The sequence below is a fragment of the Lepidochelys olivacea genome (genome assembly GCF_965140295.1).
Source record: "Lepidochelys olivacea isolate rLepOli2 genome assembly, chromosome: 3".
Lineage (NCBI taxonomy): Eukaryota > Metazoa > Chordata > Testudines > Cheloniidae > Lepidochelys > Lepidochelys olivacea.
The window spans coordinates 10,653,521-10,675,854 of record NC_140413.1 but is presented as its reverse complement, the minus strand read 5'-3'; the positions used below and the strand labels follow the sequence as shown (position 1 = coordinate 10,675,854).

Sequence of the window (22,334 nt, the reverse complement as noted above, 5' to 3'; positions counted from 1 at the left end):
CTCCCGCTGCCAGCTACCAGCTAGTGGCTGCAATACACCCAATAGATGCAGGTCAACCAGCACCTTCCCATTCACAGCTTCAAGGGCTCATGCCACTCTGGAATCCCACAGGGCAGCAGACCCAATAGGAAAGAGACATGAACCCCTTCCCAACATTACCCAACCACTGCCTTCACTCTCCCAACCAACCCTCAGTTCTCATTGGCCTGTACATCCTCCTCCAACGCCTCTGACATTGCACTCAGATACTGCCAACTCAGCGCTGCCAGAAGCACAGTGCACGAGAGGTAGATGGGGGAGTAATGGTTATGGGATACCACCGTGCCACTGGGCAAACACAGTGTCTGGATAGAGACGATGATCCGCTGGGTCTTGTTAGAAGATGGGTCAGCACTTGGGATCTTCCGATAGATCTGAAGAGAGAAAAAAAGCCCATGCAAGATTACGAAATAACCATGAGAACAACACACCATCTAGTAGCCCTCAAATGTGAAACGGGACCTCCCGCACAGGAGCTGTATCATTGCAGTGATGCCATGGATATCCAAACAGAACAATACTCCCCAGGAATGGGAAACTGCCTAGTTTGAAAGCTGCATTGAGATCAGAATGGCACCAGCTTAGCAAGATTCAAGCCCCATTTCCCTGGGAACGTTTTGTCTGAGAACTGTGCTCACAGCTGAACTCTGTTTTAGCCCATACTCTTTAGGAGTCAGTCCGCAATGGCGTTTGAGCCATTAGTCTGAACGAGGCTTATCGGCTTTTAATGCTGCTGGAAATTGGTTGGACTTGCTGTTTCTGTGGTAGGGCACCTTCAGCCGTGTGCAGAAGTCTATTGTTTAAAACTAAGTAACAGTTCCTGCTTGGAAGTCCTTGCTAACACCGCCTGCACTGGGATTTTAAAAATATATTTAGGTGCCTAAATCCCATTGGTTTCAGAGGGATTTAGGAACATAAGTACCCTTGAAAAACTGGGCCACGGGTCTAAACGTTTTGTAGCCCATCATAAGCCCTGTTATTAATATGGTTAAGTCAGCTCAGCCCAGAGCTACTCGGAGGTCATACAACCACTACAAAGTGGCATCTAATTCAGGGACAGCATTTGCATCTTGCCAGCAAGAACTGTCTGTGAACCAGTTAGCTCTGATTTTAACAGGGCCAAGGTACTCCCTTGCATGAGCTCACAATACCGTTCTCAGACAATTTTCAGAGAGTTCCCATCTGCATGGTCCAGGGGAAACATGACAGAATGTTGCTAGGAACAACCATAGGCCCAAGTGTAGCTAGCAGTGTTCTACAGTGGCCCTGCCCATGGCTATGAGACATCCCCTGAGCAGTCTTCTTGCAAGAACCATTTTGTTTAATCAGAATTTGGTGGCCTGGTTTTCAATGGTAATTGATGCCAGTGGGGCCGTCAGCTTGTCACCAGCTCCTTAGAGATGAGGACCATGTCTTTATTTTTGTATAGCATCCAGTGCACTTCTGAGAAGTCCCATTGACTGGAGGGGTACCTGCATTAAGGGACTGTGGCTCTGTGAGATGACAGTTTTAGAAATAGGTGAGTCAAGCCACCAAAGTTTTGCCCTACATATCGGCTAATTTGCACAGTCATAGCAATTAAAGGCCTTTTGTTCTCCATGATGCTCTGGAAAGATACAAAAACTTTCCAGACAGGAACTGTGCAATTCCCCATTAAGTTGACTCACGAGGAAACTGTACAGTATTTAGACAAACAAATATGGGGTGTTTACACAAACTGTAGCACCCATGTTATACTATTGCATACAACTGTGTAATATTGGTGTTGCATTATGCTACAGTGTGTATAAAATCTGAATGAAACCTGAGACACAAATGAGTGAGGCCAGAGAATCTAAAGCACCAAGGAAAACAGCCGCATTCCAGACTTTACTATTTCAAGCTGTTTCATGCTATGCTCGTTTCTAGATCTTCAGCAATTTTGGCCAAAAGAAAATGAAAGTTACTAAATGGCTGAAACAGAGGGTTACAGTGGTACCCCCAGCTTAGCCCTAACTGCATAGACCTGAGGAGGAAAGAGGAACATCTACATTTGAAAGTTAGTCATTCAAAGCAAGCGATCCAACCCACCTCTTCCACATACTGGTACATTATAGACTTGACAGCCTGTATGTTCGTGGCATCCATCATTAAAGTGACAGCTTGTCCTTTCCGAATCTTCACCACCCCCCTAAACACCTGTTTGTTATTGTAACAGGCCGCCAGAGTGGCGATGGCCATCACCTAGGGAGAAATGACAAAAAAAGCATTTACTCTGTGCTGTAAGCTGTGCACATGGGATGAAATCCTGGCTCCATTTGAAATCGATGGCAAATCACCCATGGTATAAAAGGCAGAGCTTAGCTTAAAGCAGAGAATAGAGAAATGATTTCTAAAGAAGCACTGCTCACAATGGATGACTAAAGCAAAGACAAGGAAGACAGAGAACAGAAAGGTTCCTAATATTTTCATTAACTATGTAGGATTGTCTTAGTTTAGGAGAAAAGAGAGTCCTGTTTATTTACATTCATCTTGCAGCAACCATTTCCGACTTCCCACACCATATCCAAAAGCAGAGCCATTCCCTTGCGGAAAGGACACAGTTTCTCAGGACGAGGCAAACACTCAAAATGTTCCACATTGAATTTATTTATGTACCGTTATTAAATAATGCTACTATTAAACACTATGCATAGACCTCAAAGGACATCCAGTTCCAAGGGAGAGGATGAAGCAGCTAGAAGATCCTGTTTAAAACATCTGCAAATGTTAACCTACCTGCGGAATAGCGCAGAAGTTGAAGACACTTTGGGTTTTCAGTCTAGATAAGTAGGTGAGGACATGAGGGATATGGTGTAAAGCATTTGTGATCAGTTCATTCATACACTGGACAGCCACATCAGTGTTCTCTGGCTTGGCGAGATCCGACAGCTTCTTGGCATACCTGCTCCAAACCTGGGAACACCGACAGTACATAGTAACACCACTCAGCAGTTAGCACTTTTCAGACATTCATATTCAAAGGGGGCCCGTATCAAACAAAAATCTTATTACTGAACGTCACCTCATTCTCATAATCAGACCTTGTTGCAGTCAGAAAAAGGACCTTTAAAACACTCGAGATTACTCTAGCCTCCAATTCCATTCAGCCCCATTACAGGGCCCCTCTCCATGAGACCTACTGGGATACAGAGACTAACTTCTAGAAGAGAGTCCTACCAAAGTGGTGAATTTCTAGACAGACACAAAACAAAGGCATTTGGATCCCACTCTGCTGAGAAGAATTTGACCCAGGTGGGAGCTCTGAAGCTGAACATCCATGCCTCTGATTCTACAATGCACTTACACACTTATTACAACAGTGATGTCATATCCTGCCAATGGTGCTGGTGAATGGAGCACAGCAATAGCATACTGGGTGTTCTCTGACAGTAGAGGTTTCTCTAAACCCTCTGCTGAACAGATGCATGACCAAGGACAATAAGCCTGGTCTCCTAGATCACAGCTTTGCTCCATGATCACAGGGAGACAAAAACACCGCAGACGTTCCAGCTTCTCCTCTGAGTTTTGCTTTAATGGACACATTAATGAGATGTTTGGATGTGAACCATGCACTTGCCATCCCTTCATATGACAGTTACTAGTATACAAATTTATCAATGTTAGCAATAGAGTTTAGCCCCTGTGGGACACACACACGGCTAAATGTGACTGCTCAGAGCTCTAAGGGCAGAAGTGTTTGGCCTAACTCCATGCAAACAGACTTGGGCAAGTTTTTTTTTTTGAAAAAGCCCAGAGATCTTCTATATCAGAATAGGAACTGAAAGTGAATTCTGTGAAATGAGTCTCCCAACTAGTTCTGACTAAACTGCATCAAAGCAGTACCAGTATCTTCAGTCCTGTCCCCTTCAGATGAGCTGTCTGAATCACAACACTAACACTTCCTAATGAGCCGTATCTAGCAGAAGTTCCATCTTAAAAAGGGCTGGTTTCCTTTACCTCTCTGGGCCAGAATTCTCTTCCTGCCAACTGGTCCTCCAGATAATCACGGATGATGATGGTTTTCTCAATGAAGACGCCCATGGAATTTGCAAGCTCTGTGTCCTGTCCTATGATAGGGTCTTCTAACTCCAGCACAGAGAACAGACGAGAAAGGCCAATGCCCACCAACCCAACAACGTAGTGACAATACTGCAAGGTTTGGAGAGAGGAAAAAATGTTTATCGATCTATATCCCCTAGTCCAAATGGCTACATCAAAATGACACCTGTAGGTTATTGCGTGTGCCGTGTGCGCCTTTTCTTGTTTTGATGACTATGTCAGTGGTATTTGATTTTGCCTCTGAATTCAGTTACATGGGCTGAGTTACATGGGCTGAGCATTCCTAAGCATGTCTCTTCATGCCCGTGCTTGACAGCCAACATCCCGACCCCAGGAATATGGTTCTGCAGCATGGATTCTACCACCAGAGCACTGCTCCACTCAGGAAAAATAGCAAATGTGTCATCCACAGCTGTTAGCAGCTCAGGGCTTCCACTTTCCAGATGAAAGACCCATAGGAGAGCAGCTGCTTCAATAGCTGATTCTAGTCAAAGAGCTCCAAAACAGCATCTTAAGAACATAAAAATGGCCATACTGGGTCAGACCAAAGGTCCATCTAGCCCTGTATCCTGTCTTCCGACAGTGGCCAGTGCCAGGTGCCCCAGAGGGAATGAACAGAACAGGTCATCATCAAGTGATCCATCCCCTGTTGCCTATTTCCAGCTTCTGGCAAACAGAGGCTAGGGACACCATCCCTTCAAGGCTCTTTTGTGGACATTTACAAACACTGTCATTCACAAGGGTCAGTAACAACATACAGTAGCTTTTTGATGCCCAGTGAAATTTACATAGAGATCTCATTGCTAAGATAACTCTTTACATTCACATCGAAGGAGGCTGCCCAAGTAGCAAGACTCTGAGTTAACACTTTGTCCTTTGCTCATTTTGGGTACCTGTCTACGACTGGGTGAGCATCACCAGTCCCAGGGGAGAAGAAACTGTAACGATCTGCGGCAAGTGCAGAATGCCAGGCCCCCAGCAGGGACTGTGGGTGTTGCTCTGAGCATGCTCTCTCTATGATCACTTACAGATTCACTTACCTTATCCCACTCTTGCAGGGAATCAACCTTCTTTTGCAAGAACTCTGCCATACCAGCTCCCATCTTGTGACAAATATCTGCAATCATATCTCGATACACCTTTGCCAGGTTCCTGAACTCCAAGGAGATCTACAACAGAAACCAGAAGGAAATATACATAGTGCTGAAAGTGAAGCAGAATTTGGCATTCATTAACAGACTAAGAGAATAATAGGTTACAGCTTAATGGGGTTTTATCCTGCTCCCCACTGAAGGGATTGGCAAAATTCCGCACTGGCTTCAATGGAAGCAGATTCAAGCCACTCAGCAGTAAACACAGATTCAGCAAGTTCTTCAACAAAAATTCCTCTGATCTTTGGCCACAGCTCAAATGCAATTTGTATCTTCATGAAGACAGTATAACCTTGGGCAGCACCACTTGGGAGTTTGTGAATGCTTGCTTACAACAATAAACTCTTCTGTGGGAAGAGTCCCAGCAAGTGAACAGCAGGTAAGCTGATGGGAGCAATGAAAAGAAAAGATTTCCAGTGTTCTTTTGAAGCTCGGCTCGCTATATCGTCCCCAAGGCCCATCTCCCCAGATGTCAACATGTGTATTGCCACTGGATGCCTTTCTCCCAGGCAAAGCAGCATGCTCACATCACTCCTAGCCTCAAACTGCTCCCACAGCTCTCTATGTATTCCAGAGCCTAATTCAAAGCTGCCCTCCTTGTTCTTAAAGCAATCCATGGACTGGGTCTTTATCTTCCAGACCTCATCACTTTCTTTTCTCCACTCCCCGAATCCTATATTCACCTTGCATCAGCTTTTCTCTCTATCAATTCACATAAACCTCCTCTTCTGACAGCTGAAAGAGCCTCCTTATAGCACTATTCTTCAGGTCTATCCTTGGTACTGTGCCTTTCTCTATGATTGTAGTTTTCTTTTAATATTTCATAGACATATGGCTAGAAAGGACCACTAGGATCATCTGGTCTGACCTGCTGCATAACACAGGTCAGAAATTTTCACACAGCAATTCCATCATTGAGCTCTGTAACTCCTGGTTGAACTAGACCATACCTTTAAGAAAGTATCAATTTAAAGACTTCTGGTGACAGAGAATCCACCACATCCCTGGTTACCTTGCCCCGATGGGTAATTCCCCTCACTGTTCAAAGGCGCATCTTATTTCCAGTCTGAATGTGTCTAGCTGTACCTTTCAGTCACTGGATCTTGTTATGCCTTTGTCTGCTAGATTAAAGAGCTCTCCACTAGAGTCTTAACCTTCTCTTTGATAAACTAAGTAGAACAAGTTCCTCAAGACTCTTGTAAGTAAGTAATATATTCTCCAAAACCTCCACCAAGGTAACTCCCTCCATAAACTGGGCATCAGGAGGTCACAGAGCGAGTTGCTATGATTCCCCTTCCTTCCAGGGGGCAGGGCATGTCACACCTGAGGTCTATTGACACGGAGAGCAAGAATTACCAAGTCTGTCATTTCACAGTTTGAAGCTCATCTGCTTTTTCAACACCCAAGGGAACATATAATTTTTAGAGCCAAGTTTCCAGAGGGTGACCCTCACTTGCACACATGCAAAGTTTATCAGCATGTAGTTTTCCCCCAATTTTGAATGCAGTCACATGTGCAAGTGTGTAGACCCCCTAAATCACCACAATTACGCACAACTGCAGTGAAATGTACATGACCGTAGGTATGTGAATGGATATGATTTTGGGCCTCTAAAACATAGTCCTCAGTATCAAAGCTGGGAAGTGCCTGAAATTCTAGGGCAGTTTAGAGTTACAAATAAGTTGTTTTTGACATCTCTGATTCGTATATATTCCAACAGCAAACCCGGTGACACTCCAGCAGGCATTGCCAATAACCATGTCTTCAGTCATCTGGCAATTCCTACGTACCAAGTTGCAAAGATGTTTGAAGTGGATACCTGTACTCGTCAACATATGGGTTATATTATAGTTTGAAACATGGAAACTAATGGCTCACCGTTGGAAAGTCCTCAAGCACTTGCTTATACTTCTCCTTGCTCTCCATGTATCTCCAGTCCGGCTGATACAGATAGGAGTGGAAGTCATGCAACATTGGGACCTTGGTTTCTAAACTGATGGTCATATCATCTTCTACAGTGTCCAGAGCTCGGAGAACCAGGTACAATATGCACACAGCATGACTACGGAGGGAGAAAAGGATTCCCTATTACTTGGGATTCCCTATTACTCTGAAAAGTATTTTAAAATTATCACATGGCTTTTGTAACAGACATTCTCAAATTAAACAGTCCAGCAACAAAGTGGGAGCTATCCAATTTATTGCACCCAGTGCCGCATGTATGATTACCTGCCTTGTGGGCAGGTGACATATGTGTGCATTCAGTGAAAGAAGGCCCTCAGAGACCGAGTATGGGCTCTGGACACCAGAGTGGTTGAACTGGAGGAGCTAAGGGAGGCAGAGAGGTAGAATCATAGAATCAAAGAGTTAGTCTAACCCCCTGCCACGATGGAGGGTTTGTTGTGTCTAAACCATCCAAGACAGATGGCTATCCAGCCTCCTTTTGAAAACCTCCCATGAAGGAGCTTTCACAGCTTCCCTCGGCAGTCTGTTCCATTGTCCTGCTGTTCTTATAGTTAGTAAGTTTTTCCTGAGATTTAATCTAAATCTGCTATGCTATAGTTTGACCCCATTGCCTATGGTCCTGCCCTCTGTGGCAGGAGAGAACAACTTTTCTCCATCTTTTTTATGGCAGCCTTTCAAGTATTTGAAGACCGCTATCATATCTCCCTTAACTTCATCTTTTCCAGACTAAACATACCCAGTTCCTTCAGCCTTTGCTCGTATGGCTTGCATTCCATCCTTCTGATCATCTTTGTCCCTCACCTCTGGATCCTTTCCAGTTTCTCTACATCCTTTCTATATAGCGGTGACCAAAACTGGACACAGTACTCCAGCTGAGGTCTGACTAGTGCCGAGTAGAGTGGTACTATCACCTCCTGTAACTTGCCTATTTCTCTGTTAATGCAACCTAAAATGTATTTGCTTTTTTTGCAACAGAATCACATTGCTGACTCATGTTGAGGCTGTGATCCACCACAACTCCCAGATCCTTCTCAGCAATGCTGCTGCTAAGCCAGTTATCCCTCTTGTGTATTTGTGCATTTGGTTTTGCTTTTGTAAGTGTAGCACCTTGCATTTGTCTTTGTTGAATTTCATTTTGTTGTCTATAGCCCAGTTCTCCAATTTATCAAGATCCCACTGAATTGTAGTTCTATCCTCCAAAGCGTTGGCAACCCCCTGACCCAGTTTTGTGTCATCTGCAAATTTGGTCAGTACGCTCTCTATTCCTACATCCAGGTCATTAATAAAGATGTTCAACAACATCAGTCCCAGAACAGATCTCTGTGGAACCCCACTTGGGACCTACCTCCAATCCAACATCATGCCATTAATAGTTATTCTTTCTTTGTGTTTGTTTAACCAATTATGTATCAATTTAATGGTAGTTCTGCCAAGCCCACATTTCTCCATCTTATTTATCAGAATGTTTTGTGGGACTGTGTCAAAAGCCTTGCTGAAGTCCAGCTATATTCTGTCATAAGAACATAAGAATGGCCATACTGGGTCAGACCAAAGATCCATGTAGCCCAGTATCCTGTCTTCTGACAGTGGCCAGTGCCAGGTGCCCAGAGGGAATGAACAGAACAGCTAATCATCAAGTGGTCCATCCCCTGTCACCCATTCCCAGCTTTTGGCAAACAGCGGCTAGGAACACCATTCCCATCGTGGCTAATAGCCACTGATGGACCTAGCCTCCACAAATTTATCTGTTTCTTTTTTTAACCCTTTTATAGTCTTGGCCTTCACAACGTCATCTGGCAAGGAGTTCCACAGGTTGACTGTGCATTGTGTGAAAAAATACTTCCTTTTGTTTGTTTTAAACCTGCTGCCTATTAATTTCATTTGGTGGCCCCTAGTTCTTATGGCATGAGAAGGAGTAAATAACACTTCCTTATTTACTTTCTCCACACCAGTCATGATTTTATAGACCTCTATCCCCCTTTGTCATCTCTTTTCCAAGCTGAAAAGTCCTATTAATCTCTCCTCATACGGCAACCGTTCTATACCCCTAATCATTTTTGTTGCCCTTCTCTGAACCTTTTCCAATTCCAATATATCTTTTTTGAGATGGGGCGACCACATCTGCACGCAGTATTCAAGGTGTGGGCCTACCATGGATTTATATAGAGGCAATAGGATATTTTCTGTCTTCTTATTTATCCCTTTCTTAATGATTCCCAACATTCTGTTCGCTTTTTTGACTGCCGTGGCACATTGAGTGGATATTTTCAGGGAACTGTCCACAATGACTCCAAGATCTCTTTGTTGAGTGGTAACAGCTAATTTAGACCCCATCAGGTAAGGTTGAAGCTTTGGTGAAGGCTGAGGCCAAGGGGAAGTAGCCCAGGGAATTGAGGGCAGTTTTGCTAAAGGGACATGGCAGCATGTGGCTGCTATTCTTAGGGTTCCTGGGTTGGGACAGTGGGAGCAGTGGGCGGGCCTACAACTGGACAGTGAGAACCCCCCAGAAGGGGCTCTGAACTACTTAGTGGCCCAGCTGGAGAAAGGGCAAAACCATTGTCTCCAGCTAGGAAGCCCTGCGGGTACAGCCTGAAACCAGGGCCTGGACTGCTTAAAGACTCCAGACACACCTGACCAGAAGGGGGCACTCGTGAGAAGTGACTGCCACACCATTACACCTAGTAAATAGGAGAGGATACAAGTTGATAAAGTACACGTGGAAGCTGAAGAAAAACAGTCAAATGAAAAAGAGTCCCGTTCAATTACATCAGATGAAGGCCAACAACTAAAAAGGGACAGATTTTAAAAGTGCTCTTATACAAATGCAAGAAGTCTGAATACTAAGACGGGTGAACTTGACTGCCTGATATTAAATGAGGATATTGATATAATAAGAATCACAGAAACTTGGTGGAACTGTGAAAAAAATGGCACACAGTAATACCAGTGTACAAAATATATAGGAATGACAGCGTAGGTTGTGCTGGTGGGGGATTGGCACTATGTGTGAAAGGAAACAAAGTATAGTAAAAATCTTTAAAGAATCAAACTGTACCATAGAATCTCTCTGGATAGAAACTCTATGCTTGAATAATAAGAGTGTATTAGGAATATTCTGCAGACCACCTGACTAGACTGGTTATGGTGACTGTGAAATGCTCAGAAAGATCAGAAAGGCTATAAAAATAGAAAACTCAATATTAATGGTGGATTAAACAGACATCCCAGCAATAATGGGGGATTTCAATTATCCCCATATTGACTGGGTACATGTCACCTCAGGACAGGATGCAGAGATAAAATTTCTAGACATTTTTAATGACTGCTTCTTGGAGCAGCTAGTCCTGGAACCCACAAGGGGAGAGGCAATTCTTGATTTAGTCCTAAATGGAGCACAGGATTGGTCCAAGAAGTGAATATAGCTGAACCGCTCAGTAATAGTGACCATAATATAATTAAAGTTAACATCCTTGTGAGAGGGAAAATACCAAAGAAGCCCAACACATTAGCATTTTACTTCAAAAGGGGGAGCTGCACAAAACTGAGGAGGCTAGTTAAACAGAAATTAAAAGGAACAGTCAAGAGTGAAATGCCTGCAAGCTGCATGGAAACATTTAAAAACATCATAATAGAGGCTCAAATTAAATATATACCCCAAATTTTAAAAAAATAGTACAAGGATCAAAAAAGTCCCACCAGAGCTAAACAGAATAAAAAAGAAGGTTCGAATCAACAAGGCATTCTTTAAAAATCTGAGGTCAAATCCGACTGAAGAAAATAGAAAGGAGCATAAATTCTGGCATGTCAAGTGTCAATGTATAATTAGGCAAGCCAAAAAAGAATTTGAAGAGCAACTAACAAAACTAATAAAAAACAAACTAATAAAAAACAAAACTAAATAAAACTAATAAAAATAAAACTAATAAAAAACAAAATTAAGTACATGACAAGCAGGAAACCTGCCAAACAATCAGTGGAACACACTGGACTATCAAGGTGCTAAAGGTGCACTCAAGGAATACCAGGCCATTGCAGAGAAGCTAAATTAATTCTTTGCATCGATCTTCACTGCAGAGGATATGAGGGAGATTCCCACACCTTGAGCCATTCTTTTTAGGTGGCAAATGTGAGGAACAGTCCCAGACTGAGGTATCAGTAGAGGAAGTTTTGGAACAAATTGATCAGTTAAACAGTTACAAGCCACCAGGAGCAGATGGTATTCACTCAAGAGTTCTGAAGGAACTCAAATATGAAATTGCAGAACTACTAACTGTGGTACATAACCTATCACTTAAATCAGCTTCTGTACCAGATGACTGGTGGATAGCTAATGTGACACCAATTTTATTTAAAGGGCTCCAGAGGTGATCCTGGCAGTTACTAGCTGGTAAGCCTACCTTCAGTACCAGGCAAATTGGTTGAAACTATAGTAAAGAATGGAATTATCAGACACATAGATGAATGCGATTTGTTGGGGAAGAGTCAACATGGCTTTTGTAAAAGGAAAATCGTGTCTCACCAATCTACTAGAATTCTTTGACAGGGCATCAACAAATATGTGGACAAGGGTCATCCAGTGGATATAGTGTTCTTAGACTTTCAGAAATCCTTTGACTAGGTCCCTCACCAAAAGGCTCTTAAGCAAAGTAATCAGTTATGGGATAAGAGGGAAGGTCCTCTCATGGATCAGTAACTGGTGAAAAGATAGGAAACAAAGGATAGGATAAATGGTCAGTTTTCAGAATGGAGAGAGATAAATAGCAGTGTCCTCCAGGGATCTGTACAGGGACCAGTGCTGTTCAAAATATTCATAAGTGATCTGGGGAAAAGCGGGTAAACAGTGAGGGGCAGAGTTTGCAGATGATACAAAATTGCTGAGAAGAATTACAAAGGGATCTCACAAAACTGGGTGAGTGAGTAACAAAATGGCAGATGAAATTAAGTCTTGATTAATGCAAGGTAATGCATACTGGAAAACATAATCCCAACTCTACATACAAAATGATGGTGTCTTAATTAGCTCTTACCACTCAAGAAAGAGCTCTTGGAGTTCTCTGAAAACATCTGATCAATGCACAGTGGCAGTCAGAAAAGCTAACAGAATGTTCAGAACCATTAGAAAAGGAATAGATAAGTCAGTGTCTATATTATGTTCAGTCTTTACAATGGAGCGAATCATGGTATTCAGTAAGTACAATCAGTTTCTATTGTGCAGAAAAGATTTTGCCTTAGGGCTTGTCTAAATCTGAAATGCCACAGCAGCATTTGCTGTACTGCTTCAGTGTAGACACTACCTACGCCAACAGGAGGGGTTCTCCTGTCAGGGTAGGTAATCCACTTCTCCAAGTGGCAGTAGCTAGGTTGAGGAAGAATTCTTCTGCGGTCTACACTGGGGGTTAGGTCGGCTTAACTACACCACTCTAGGGGGTGGATTTTTGACAACCCTAAGTGATGTTGCCGGGTCGACCTAACTTTTTAGTGTAGACCAAATCTTAGTTACTTTTGATTTCAGTTTAGCTAGAAGGTGCAGAGAGGGTATTTTCTTCATTTGGACTAGATCATTCAAAGAGGAGAAACCAAGCCAGAGCTGAAAAAACAGGAAAGCTGTTTTCTTCTTCCAATCTATGAATAAAACCCCAGAGTGAAAGGACGAGATCTCAAAATTCTACCAACATGAAGACCGTGGGGCCAGATTTTCAAAGGTATTTAGGCTCCTAATGATGCAGATAGGCACTTTTGAAAATGCCACCAGGCTCCAAAGCTTGTCAGGTACCTATCTCCCACTGACAATGCCTATTTATGGCCAGGACACTTGATTAAACCCCCCCCTCCCACTCAGCCAGGTGCTTCTGCTGGGCTCTTGCTGCTTGCATAACCCTCTACTTGTTAACCCTCTACAGACCAGCTAAGCTAGGTGCTCCCCTGGTATGGATATATTTACATTAACCCTGTCCTGGCCAGCACAGTTGCCCTAGTGACCTTCCCATGTCCAATGTCCCCAGCCGGCTCCCACTGCATGGAACTTGCTTAATTAACCCTTTCCTATGATGTTAAGGTGAGGGAGTGACTGGCCCCTGCCTCACAGCCTATGCCTATGAACTCCCTCATGTCCAGCTCCCCGCTGTGGGCACTCACCGCAGCTCCCCATCCAGGGCCTGGATGACAGCAGCGAAGCTCCGGCTGGTCTGGTTCAGGTACCGGTAGCAGATCTTGAGTCTGTCGCTGAGCGCATCCTGTGGGCAGAGCAGAGGGGACACGGGCTGCTGGAAGTGGGCAAGGCCAGACAGATCCCAGAGGGGAAGCCTTGGTGCAAAAGCCGGCTGCCCCTCCAGAGCCGGCCCAGTGGCAAGGGGGAACACCCGCCGGAAACCCCACCGCCCTTGGCCACTCTCCCACAGGGGGAACAGCACGGTCTGCTGTGCCTCCTAGCAGAGCTTCGGGGGGCCTAGAGGGAGCACCCATCTGCTAACCCTGTGTGCCCCAGAGACACTGAACCCCAACCATTGATACTGGACCCCCAAGAAGAGTCCCTTCCCATCAATTCCATGCACCCTGGAGCAACCCGTGACTTAACTCTATGTGAAATGCCCCCCCCAGTGTCACCCACCAGGATGTCTTGCAACCTCAATACATATGTTCAATGCATAGCACCTTCTCTGTACTGCTAGATGGTAAGTATTGATTTAAAATCTATAGGCTAGTTATTTGCCTGTCCACTAGTGCACTGCAAGGCTTTATGGAATATAAACATGCATCGCTAAGAAAAGAACACAGTCATTATAAAATCTAGTTGATTTTTTAAGTTTAAATTAGTTCCATGTACTACACTTTCCTGGGCTCTGGTGCTTTATGGTTTCACATTCACATTTTCCTTCTTTTCCCTGTATTTTTCACTCCCCTAACCTCATGTGGAAGCACAGTACAAACAGGGGCAAACTGATTGGCTAATGCAGGAGAAATGCTGAAAGTAATGTAACATCAACAAACCCCGGTTGTCAGTGGGCAGGATTGAACCTGGGATCTCTGGAGGTTAGTGCATGAGCTTCTACCGCATGAGCTAAAAGCCAACTGGCTGCTAGCTAGGGCTGTAGAGCAGATTCATAATCTCTCTCTAAGTGGTCTCGGTGCCACTAGATGGGACAGAGCACCACACCCTGGAGGTGTGCGGGTTACAGTAACTCGATATGAAATGCTGTCATACGCAATGAGCACAGCTAGGGAGGAAACCCCCAGAATAAATGGGTTTTCCTCTGATCTCTGTCTGTTACAGTACTCTTTGGTATCACTTGTAATGCTAAATAGGTAAAACATTTTCAGACAGGAGCATGATATAAAGTGAAAGTGTTGGTTTAGTATCTTTTATTGAACCAACAGAGAATTTTATAATACAAAAACTTTCAGATCAAGAGGGATCTTTCCATATTGAATTCCCTATATTTATCCATATTTTTAGACAGACCATTCCCCATCTCATCTCAGCTGGAAACGGGATAATTAAACCCAGGGGAGATGATGAGCCCTAACTGTAATAGAGATTGTTTGGAGGGAGAGGGGGGACATATTTTGAAAGTGTTTTCTCCAAGTGGAATGACTTGCCTCACTAATGTGGTATCAATGTGAAAATAGTTGATTCAAAATGGCACTTACCATCCTTCTGAACAGTGACTGCTAGCAGTCACCAGCTTGGGAACACAAAGTGATGCCTCAGTCCTACTAGCTGATCAACACTGGTGTGCCCCATTGGGCTGCAAAACAGACAACATCTGTTCGCACTGAGCCCCATTGTCACTCACTGATCACACCCACATAGATCAACTTGCAGGACCTGGGTCTTAGGCCACAGCTACACGGCAAACTTTGACTGACACAAGTTACATCGGCGTACAGCTGCCGCAGTTAGTATATTGCTTGTGGTTGTGCATATGTAACACCAACAAACCTTGGTTGTCAGCAGGCGGGATTGAACCTGGGACCTCTGGAGCTAAATGCACGGGTCTCTACTGCATGAGCTAAAAGCCACATGGCCCTAGGGACGTAGCAGACTCATACAGCAGCCGTTCTATACCCCTAATCACTAGAGGGAACAGACCCCACACCCAGGAGTTACACATACTTGGCTCCTTGTGTTGGTGCTGCGGATATTCACCAGGAGCACTTGTGAGTGCAGTGCGCCATGGGTAGGTATATCAGTGTGTAACTCTCCACCTCCAGCCCACCGTCCTTTGGGAAGTGTTGGCAATGCATGATGGAGCAGAAACCAGGGGTGACGGGAGCAAGGGGTCAACTTCCCAGTGTGCCACTGTCTCCATTCCATAATGTCATCTCTATCGCATAATTCCCCCCCCTTTTTTTAAAATCCCACAAACCCGCATTGCCCTTCTCCTGGTCTGCCATCTCTGACGAAGCATAGAGCCTGCACAGTGCTGCACTTTTGTCACAGGCGTTACAAGCACAAGGGGCCTGATCCTCTGGGATTTGCAGAGCCATAAGAAGAATTGATTCAGTGGGAGACACGACAGTATCCCTTCTTCTGCATCCCCCGTGTAATATGCTCATAGATGTCCACCTTTCTCTGGCTGGTCTGGAGTTGTGTCTGCACAGCCTCTTCTCCCCGCAGGCCCAGGAGATCCAGTATCTCCTGTCCACTCCCAGCCAGAGCGCGTCTGGAGTGTGTAGCCGGCACGGTCAGCTGGGCAGTGGCACGCAACAAGGGAGAGCTGCTAGGTGTGCTTGCCGAGCTGGACCATGAGGAAAAGGCATTTCAAAAATTCGTGTAACTTTAAAGGAGAGGTTTCAGAGTAGCAACCATGTTAGTCTGTATCCGCAAAAAGAAAAGGAGGACTTGCGGCACCTTAGATGCATTCGATGAAGTGAGCTGTAGCTTATGCTCAAATAAATGTGTTAGTCTCCAAGGTGCCACAAGTCCTCCTTTTCTTTTTAAAGGAGAGGGGGGCCTTCCAGTCTCTGTGACCTGATGGCAGTAGAGTTCACAACTGTGACCAGAGCAGTCAGTGTCTGGCATTGTGGGACAGCTGCTGGAGGGCTGTTAGGGTTGACATAAGTCATGCAATGTCTACACTCATGCTCTGTCAACATTGGTATATCGACCCTGGCTCAGTGCCACTCGGGGAGATGGTGCTACTGGGTCACTGTAATGGGGCACTTACATTGGTGGGAGACAAATTTAAGTGTAGACACATGCCCAACTAGGTCAATGCAAGGTGGCTTAGGTGGCCCTAACTTTGTAGTGTCGGCCAGGCTACATACGCCACTGCTCCAGCAACTCACGGTGCCCAGGCAGACCTCTGCATCCAGTCAGGGTGACTCGCAGGATCGGTGTCTTAGCCAGTACAGCCAGCTTTACTGAGGGTGATTCATGGGATAAGTACAGTGGTGATGGAGTCTTTCACCTCTAGGACTTGAGTCTGATCCTGCCCCAGAAAGAAGTGACCTGTTCCCACTGAAGTCAGTGGGAGTTTTGGCACAGAATTCAATAGGGTTGGACTTCAGTAGCTGTTACCATGGGCCTATGTGAAATTAACTGCTGACCGAAGATTAACTTTGTGTCCCTCCACCCATTGTCTTACCTTCATCCAGTGCCCTTCACTCTGACCTCACAATAAATACTGCGCCACAGACTCCAGGTCAGGGTCTTGCCTTGGCCAGCTGGCACATGTCAAGACCTTTTCCATTCAGCTGGAAACATTCGATAAAACTTTGGTCTGGGAACAATAGTGTTGCCCTCAAGCAGCAAGTAGTCCCACTAAGGCCTCCACTTCAGGGAGATAGCGTTCGGCACACTGCCATAGGGCTAGCTGGGAGCTCCAAACATCTGTAGGCATGTACTTGTTAACAAGACAGTATCAAGGCTGGACACTGGTTTCACGGGTCAGATGAGATGCCCCGTGGCCAGCACCCTCAGCCCACACCCCGCCCACTCTGCTCACCTGGTCCAGCGGGGGCATCACCGTCGCGCCGCCGCCCATCTTAAACCACAGCAGGTTGTAGAGCTCCCGGGGGCGGCCCAGCCACTTCCCCACCCGCTCCATGGGCAGCCGCGCGCACCTGGGGACAAGTGACATGGCCATAGAATTTCTACCGGCTGCTCAAAGGGGCTGCAGCTCATTTCGGAGTCAGAGAGGCTGTAGGGTCCAGCCCTGTGTGCGGCCCCCCCAGGGACCCTGTGGGGGAGGGGGCATCCAACGGCCTGAGCAAAACCCACCCCAGGGGCAGCGCATCCTGCCCTGCCAGACACTGCCCTGCCCCCACTGCCTGACACTGCCCCCACCAGACAGGGACCCCCCCACATCTTAACTGCCCCACTGCCCTGCCCCCACTGCCTGACACTGCCCCATTGACCCCAACTGCCCCATTGTGCTCCCTGCCAAACACTGCCCCGCACCCATTGCACCCCCCGCCCGACACTGCCCCCTGCCAGACATTGACCCCATCCCACCCCAACTGCCTCTTCGCGCCCCCAGCCAAATACATCCTCACCAGCCCCTCTGCCTGACGGCGCCTGCCCTGACAGACACTGCCCTGGCCCCACTGCCTGACGCTGCCCCCACCAGACAGGGACCCCCCGACACATCCCAACTGCCCCACCCCCACTGCCGCACATTGCCCCCGTCAGACATTGACCCCCCTCACCCCAACTGCCTCATCGCTCCCCCAGCCAAATAAATCCTCACCAGCCCCTCTGCCTGACACTGCCCCCACCAGACAGGGACCCCCCAACACATCCCAACTACCCCACCCCCACTGCCGCACATTGCCCCCGTCAGACATTGACCCCCCTCACCCCAACTGCCTCATCGCTCCCGCAGCCAAATAAGTCCTCACCAGCCCCTCTGCCTGACACTGTCCCCACCAGACAGGGACCCCCCCCAACATCCCAACTGCCCCACCCCCACTGCCCCACACTGCCCCCATCAGACATTGACCCCCCTCATCCCAACTGCCTCATCGCTCCCCCAGCCAAATAAGTCCTCACCAGTCCCTCTGCCTGACACTGTCCCCACCAGACAGGGACCCCCCCCCACATCCCAACTGCCCCACTGCCCTGGCCCCACTGCCTGACACTGCCCCCACCAGACAGGGACCACCCCCACATCCCCACTGCCCTGGCCCCACTGCCTGACGCTGCCCCCACCAGACAGGGACCCCCCCACATCCCAACTGCCCCACCCCCACTGCCGCACATTGTCCCTGTCAGACATTGACCCCCCTCACCCCAACTGCCTCATTGCTCCCCCAGCCAAATACGTCCTCACCAGCCCCTCTGCCTGACACTGCCCCCACCAGACAGGGACCACCCCCCACATCCCAACTGCCCCACTGCCCTGGCCCCACTGCCTGACACTGCCTCCCCACATGACATGCCCCCCCACCCCTGCCACATACAGCCACGCCCAACACTGCCCCACCCCCACCAGACACCACCCCCACTGCCCAGGCACTGCCCCCCCCCAGGCACTGCCCCATCACCCTGTGCTTTTTCCTGCCCCTATACAGACACACTGTCCTTCTACCCAATTCCCACTGCTGTTCCCGGCTCCTATACCGATAAACTGCTCTGACGACCCAGCGCCAGCCCTCAGAAGCCCAGTTTCCATGTAGGGATGGCACAGTCGCTGTGATGGTCCCTGTGCCTGGCACCGCCGCTGTCGCTTATTGTATCCCATCACCTTGTGTTACCTGCGTGTATCCTGGCGAGCTCCCTCCCTGCTCTGCGCCCTGCAGAGACCCCTCCCTGGCACTGATCCTGCTGCTGGACCAACTGCCTGAACCCAACTGCCATCTCCCCGGTTCGATCAGCAACGTGGTGCGACCCAGCGGATCCTCTGGGGGAAAACACCGTTGTCTCTGCTTGTCACGCTGTCAGGTGTGGTTCACCACCGTGAGTCCCAGCTTCAGGGCAGACTGACAAAAGCAGGGCAGACCCCCCCGTTCGGGGGGAATATGTTCTATCATTACATTTCACCCACCCAGTAACAAATGTGAACTCCTGAGTCACTGTAGCAGTCTTACCATGGGTCTCCCCCTCCGTCTTTTGTCCTTCTTATTCAAGGGAAATGGAGTCTGGTCCGGCCCTATCATGACACAAAGGATAATGACTTTACCACACCCACTCTTTGCCACTGAATCCTTCTTCCTACTGCAGTATATCTGTCATGTTCTGTTTGCTGAAGAACGGAGAAATAAGGGTACATGTGGTGAAAGGGAAACAACTCAGGCATGTTGTTGACAGGCAGTGGGATGACAGTCATGGAGCAAGTATTCAAGCACACAATGGAGGGTTATTGTCACCCCTTTCTGTTGCCCCTGCGGCCTAACCAAGGTGCTTCAGACTCAGCAATACGCAGCTGCTGGGTCTATGACTCCCCTTGTGGCTTTCTCGCCTATTCTGATGGGAACTGTCTTTATTCCAGACTCACCTTTTACTCCGGCCAACCCACAGAGTTCCATGAACCCGCAGTCCATGTACGGGCAGTCTTGCTTTTTGTGTCCTTTGCTCCCACACTGGTAACAAATTACTGCGCCAGCACTTGTATTCGCCTCTTGCATCTCTTTCCTGGGTTTTGATGAAGGAAGATCCTTAATCTTCTTTCCTCCTTCCTGGCTTGTAGGGGGATGCAGTTCTCTCCATGGGAAATCTACTTCCACATACTCCTCCATTACTTTTACTGCAGCATCTAGTGACTCTGGCTGATGCCTCCAGACCCAGACCCTAGAAGCCTTCGGGAGGCTCTGCATAAACTGCTCAAGGATAATTGAGTCCGCCAAGGTCTCTATGTTCTGCCAATCTGGCCTCAACCACTGAGTGGCCCAGTCTAACCTCTTCCGTGAGAACACCCTGAGATGCATTCCACCATTCCACCTAGCCGCTCTACATTTCTGGTGGTACCTCTCCGCTGACAGGCCCACCCTGTCCAGAATAGTGGCTTTCAGAGGTCACAGTCTCTGGTTTGGGGTTCACTCAGGGCCGTATAGGCCGTTTGAGCCTTGCAGGTGAGATAAGGGGCCAGTCGTAGCACCCAACTACCCAAGTACCATCCAGCACGGGCAGCCACCCACTAAAAAGGCACTGGGGGCATCTCGCAGGGCCATTTTATGTCCCTGGCCCACTGCCCAGTTTCCAGTTCCCTCACTGAAAATTATTAACAGCTGCAGGAGCTACTGCTGTTTGAGACCTCTCTTTAATAAACTCCTGTAGCATCTGCTGCTGCTCTGCCTGCCAATTCAGGAGAGCTCATCTCTCCACCTGCTGGGTCTTCTGAATCTCCTCCACTGCGTCCAGAGCCCCCTGCCCTAGCTCAGGTCACCCTCCAGGCTCCTTCTCCAAACCAAGAGGGTTAGGATCTCGGACAAGACCCCAAGTGTCACAGGGTGCTCCCTCAGCTACCCTGTGTGTTGCATTGTCTTGCTGGTTTCCATGGCGCCTCAGTCATGAACATGCCTGAGTTGTTTCCCTTTCACCACATGTACCCTTATTTCTCCGTTCTTCAGCAAACAGACCATGACACAGATATACTGCAGGAGGAGCCTTCTACGTAGCTTCTCGCCTCTGCAGCACTCACCCTCTGAGCAACTCCTCCCTGCTTCCAGCAGAATCATAGAATCATAGAAGATTAGGGTTGGAAGAGACCTCAGGAGGTCATCTAGTCCAATCCCCTGCTCAAAGCAGGACCAACACCTACTAAATCATCCCAGCCAGGGCTTTGCCAAGACAGGCCTTAAAAACCTCTAAGGATGGAGATTCCACCACCTCCCTAGGTAACCCATTCCAGTGCTTCACCACCCTCCTAGTGAAATAGTGTTTCCTAATATCCAACCTAGACCTCCCCCATTGCAACTTTAGACCATTGCTCCTTGTTCTGTTATCTGCCACCACTGAGAACAGCCGAGCTCCATCCTCATTGGAACCCCCCTGCAGGTAGTTGAAGGCTGCTATCAAATCCCCCCTCATTCTTCTCTTCTGAAGACTAAATAACCCCAGTTCCCTCAGCCTCTCCTTGTAAGTCATGTGCCCCAGCCCCCTAATCATTTTCTTTGCCCTCTGCTGGACTCTCTCCAATTTGTCCACATACCTTCTATAGTGGAGGGACCAAAACTGGACACAATACTCCAGGTGTGGCCTCATCAGTGCCGAACAGAAGGGAATAGTCACTTCCCTCGATCTGCTGGCAATACTCCTACTAATGCAGCCCAATATGCCATGAGCCTTCTTGGCAACAAGGGCACAGTGCTGACTGATAACCTGCTTCTCATCCACTGTAAACCCCAGGTCCTTTTCTGCAGAACTGCTGCTTAGCCAGTCGGTCCCCAGCCAGTGAACCTTCAGCCTTCTCCAGGCTGCATCAAGCTCAATGACCAGGGTGCTCTGTCTCAGAGCCTTATGCCAGAGGTTCTCAAACTGGAGGGCAGGCCCCCTTGGGGGATGCGGAATGTATTGTGGGGGGGAGGCGGGAGAAGATTTACGGGAAAAAAACGTACTGCGCACATTTTACCCCCAGCAATGAATTACTAGCAAAGCTGATTCCTCCAGACAGATCAGGTCCTCGGATGGCGCTTGACTCTAGATGGGGATGTGCCTTTGACTCTAGATGGCACTCTGCATTTTGACAGATTTCTGTTAAGCTTGCCTCACATTATACAGCCTCGTTGCCATCTATACGTTAATCCGTTTGCTACGATGCGGTGTGCACATTTCATTGTAAGCACCTTTTGCTTTTGCCCTATTGTAATCAATCATTGGCTCACTCGCCGAACAAAACAAAAAACAACTCCAGTGAAAAACAAAGAAGCCAAAACTGATTCAAGGGAAGCACTGCTGTCGTATATATCAGTATATGTACTTGTGTGGTGGGACGGAGTGGGGAGTAAACTGCTACAGACACAAAGAAGGGGACATGATCAGATAAGTTTGAGAACCTCTGCCCTATGCTATTTAACATTTTTTTTATCAGTGACCTGGAAGAGACCACAACATCATCACTGATAAAGTTTGCAGATGACACAAAAATTGGAGGAGTGGTAAATCATGAAAAGGACACATCACTGATTTAGAGTAATCTGGATCGCTTGGTTCACTGGGCA

At 47.3% G+C, this 22,334-nt stretch overlaps 1 protein-coding gene across 1 annotated transcript; it reads right to left on the bottom strand.

Moving 5' to 3' along the window:
- On the bottom strand, window positions 1-17,270 carry FDFT1 (farnesyl-diphosphate farnesyltransferase 1). The gene is made up of 8 exons (XM_084622070.1): window positions 17,183-17,270; window positions 13,371-13,468; window positions 7,149-7,332; window positions 5,160-5,288; window positions 4,018-4,209; window positions 2,797-2,973; window positions 2,110-2,262; window positions 1-413 (listed from the first exon to the last, which is right to left on the bottom strand). The coding sequence occupies exons 1-8, from the start codon at window positions 17,219-17,221 to the stop codon at window positions 192-194; spliced, it is 1,194 nt and encodes a 397-aa protein (XP_084478196.1). The 5' UTR covers window positions 17,222-17,270; the 3' UTR covers window positions 1-191.
- Window positions 17,271-22,334: the final 5,064 nt, after the last annotated feature.

What these genes read in the sequence shown, in the direction of transcription:
- FDFT1 (XM_084622070.1), bottom strand. Translation starts at nt 17,221, where the DNA reads ATGGGCGGCGGCGCGACGGTGATGCCCCCGCTGGACCAG. An exon ending in GCCCTGGATGGGGAGCTGCG is followed by an intron (nt 7,333 to 13,370) that starts GTGAGTGCCCAC and finishes CTCCCTCCGTAG; the next exon opens with TCATGCTGTGTGCATATTGT. An exon ending in CCCTGCAAGAGTGGGATAAG is followed by an intron (nt 4,210 to 5,159) that starts GTAAGTGAATCT and finishes CAAACCTTGCAG; the next exon opens with TATTGTCACTACGTTGTTGG.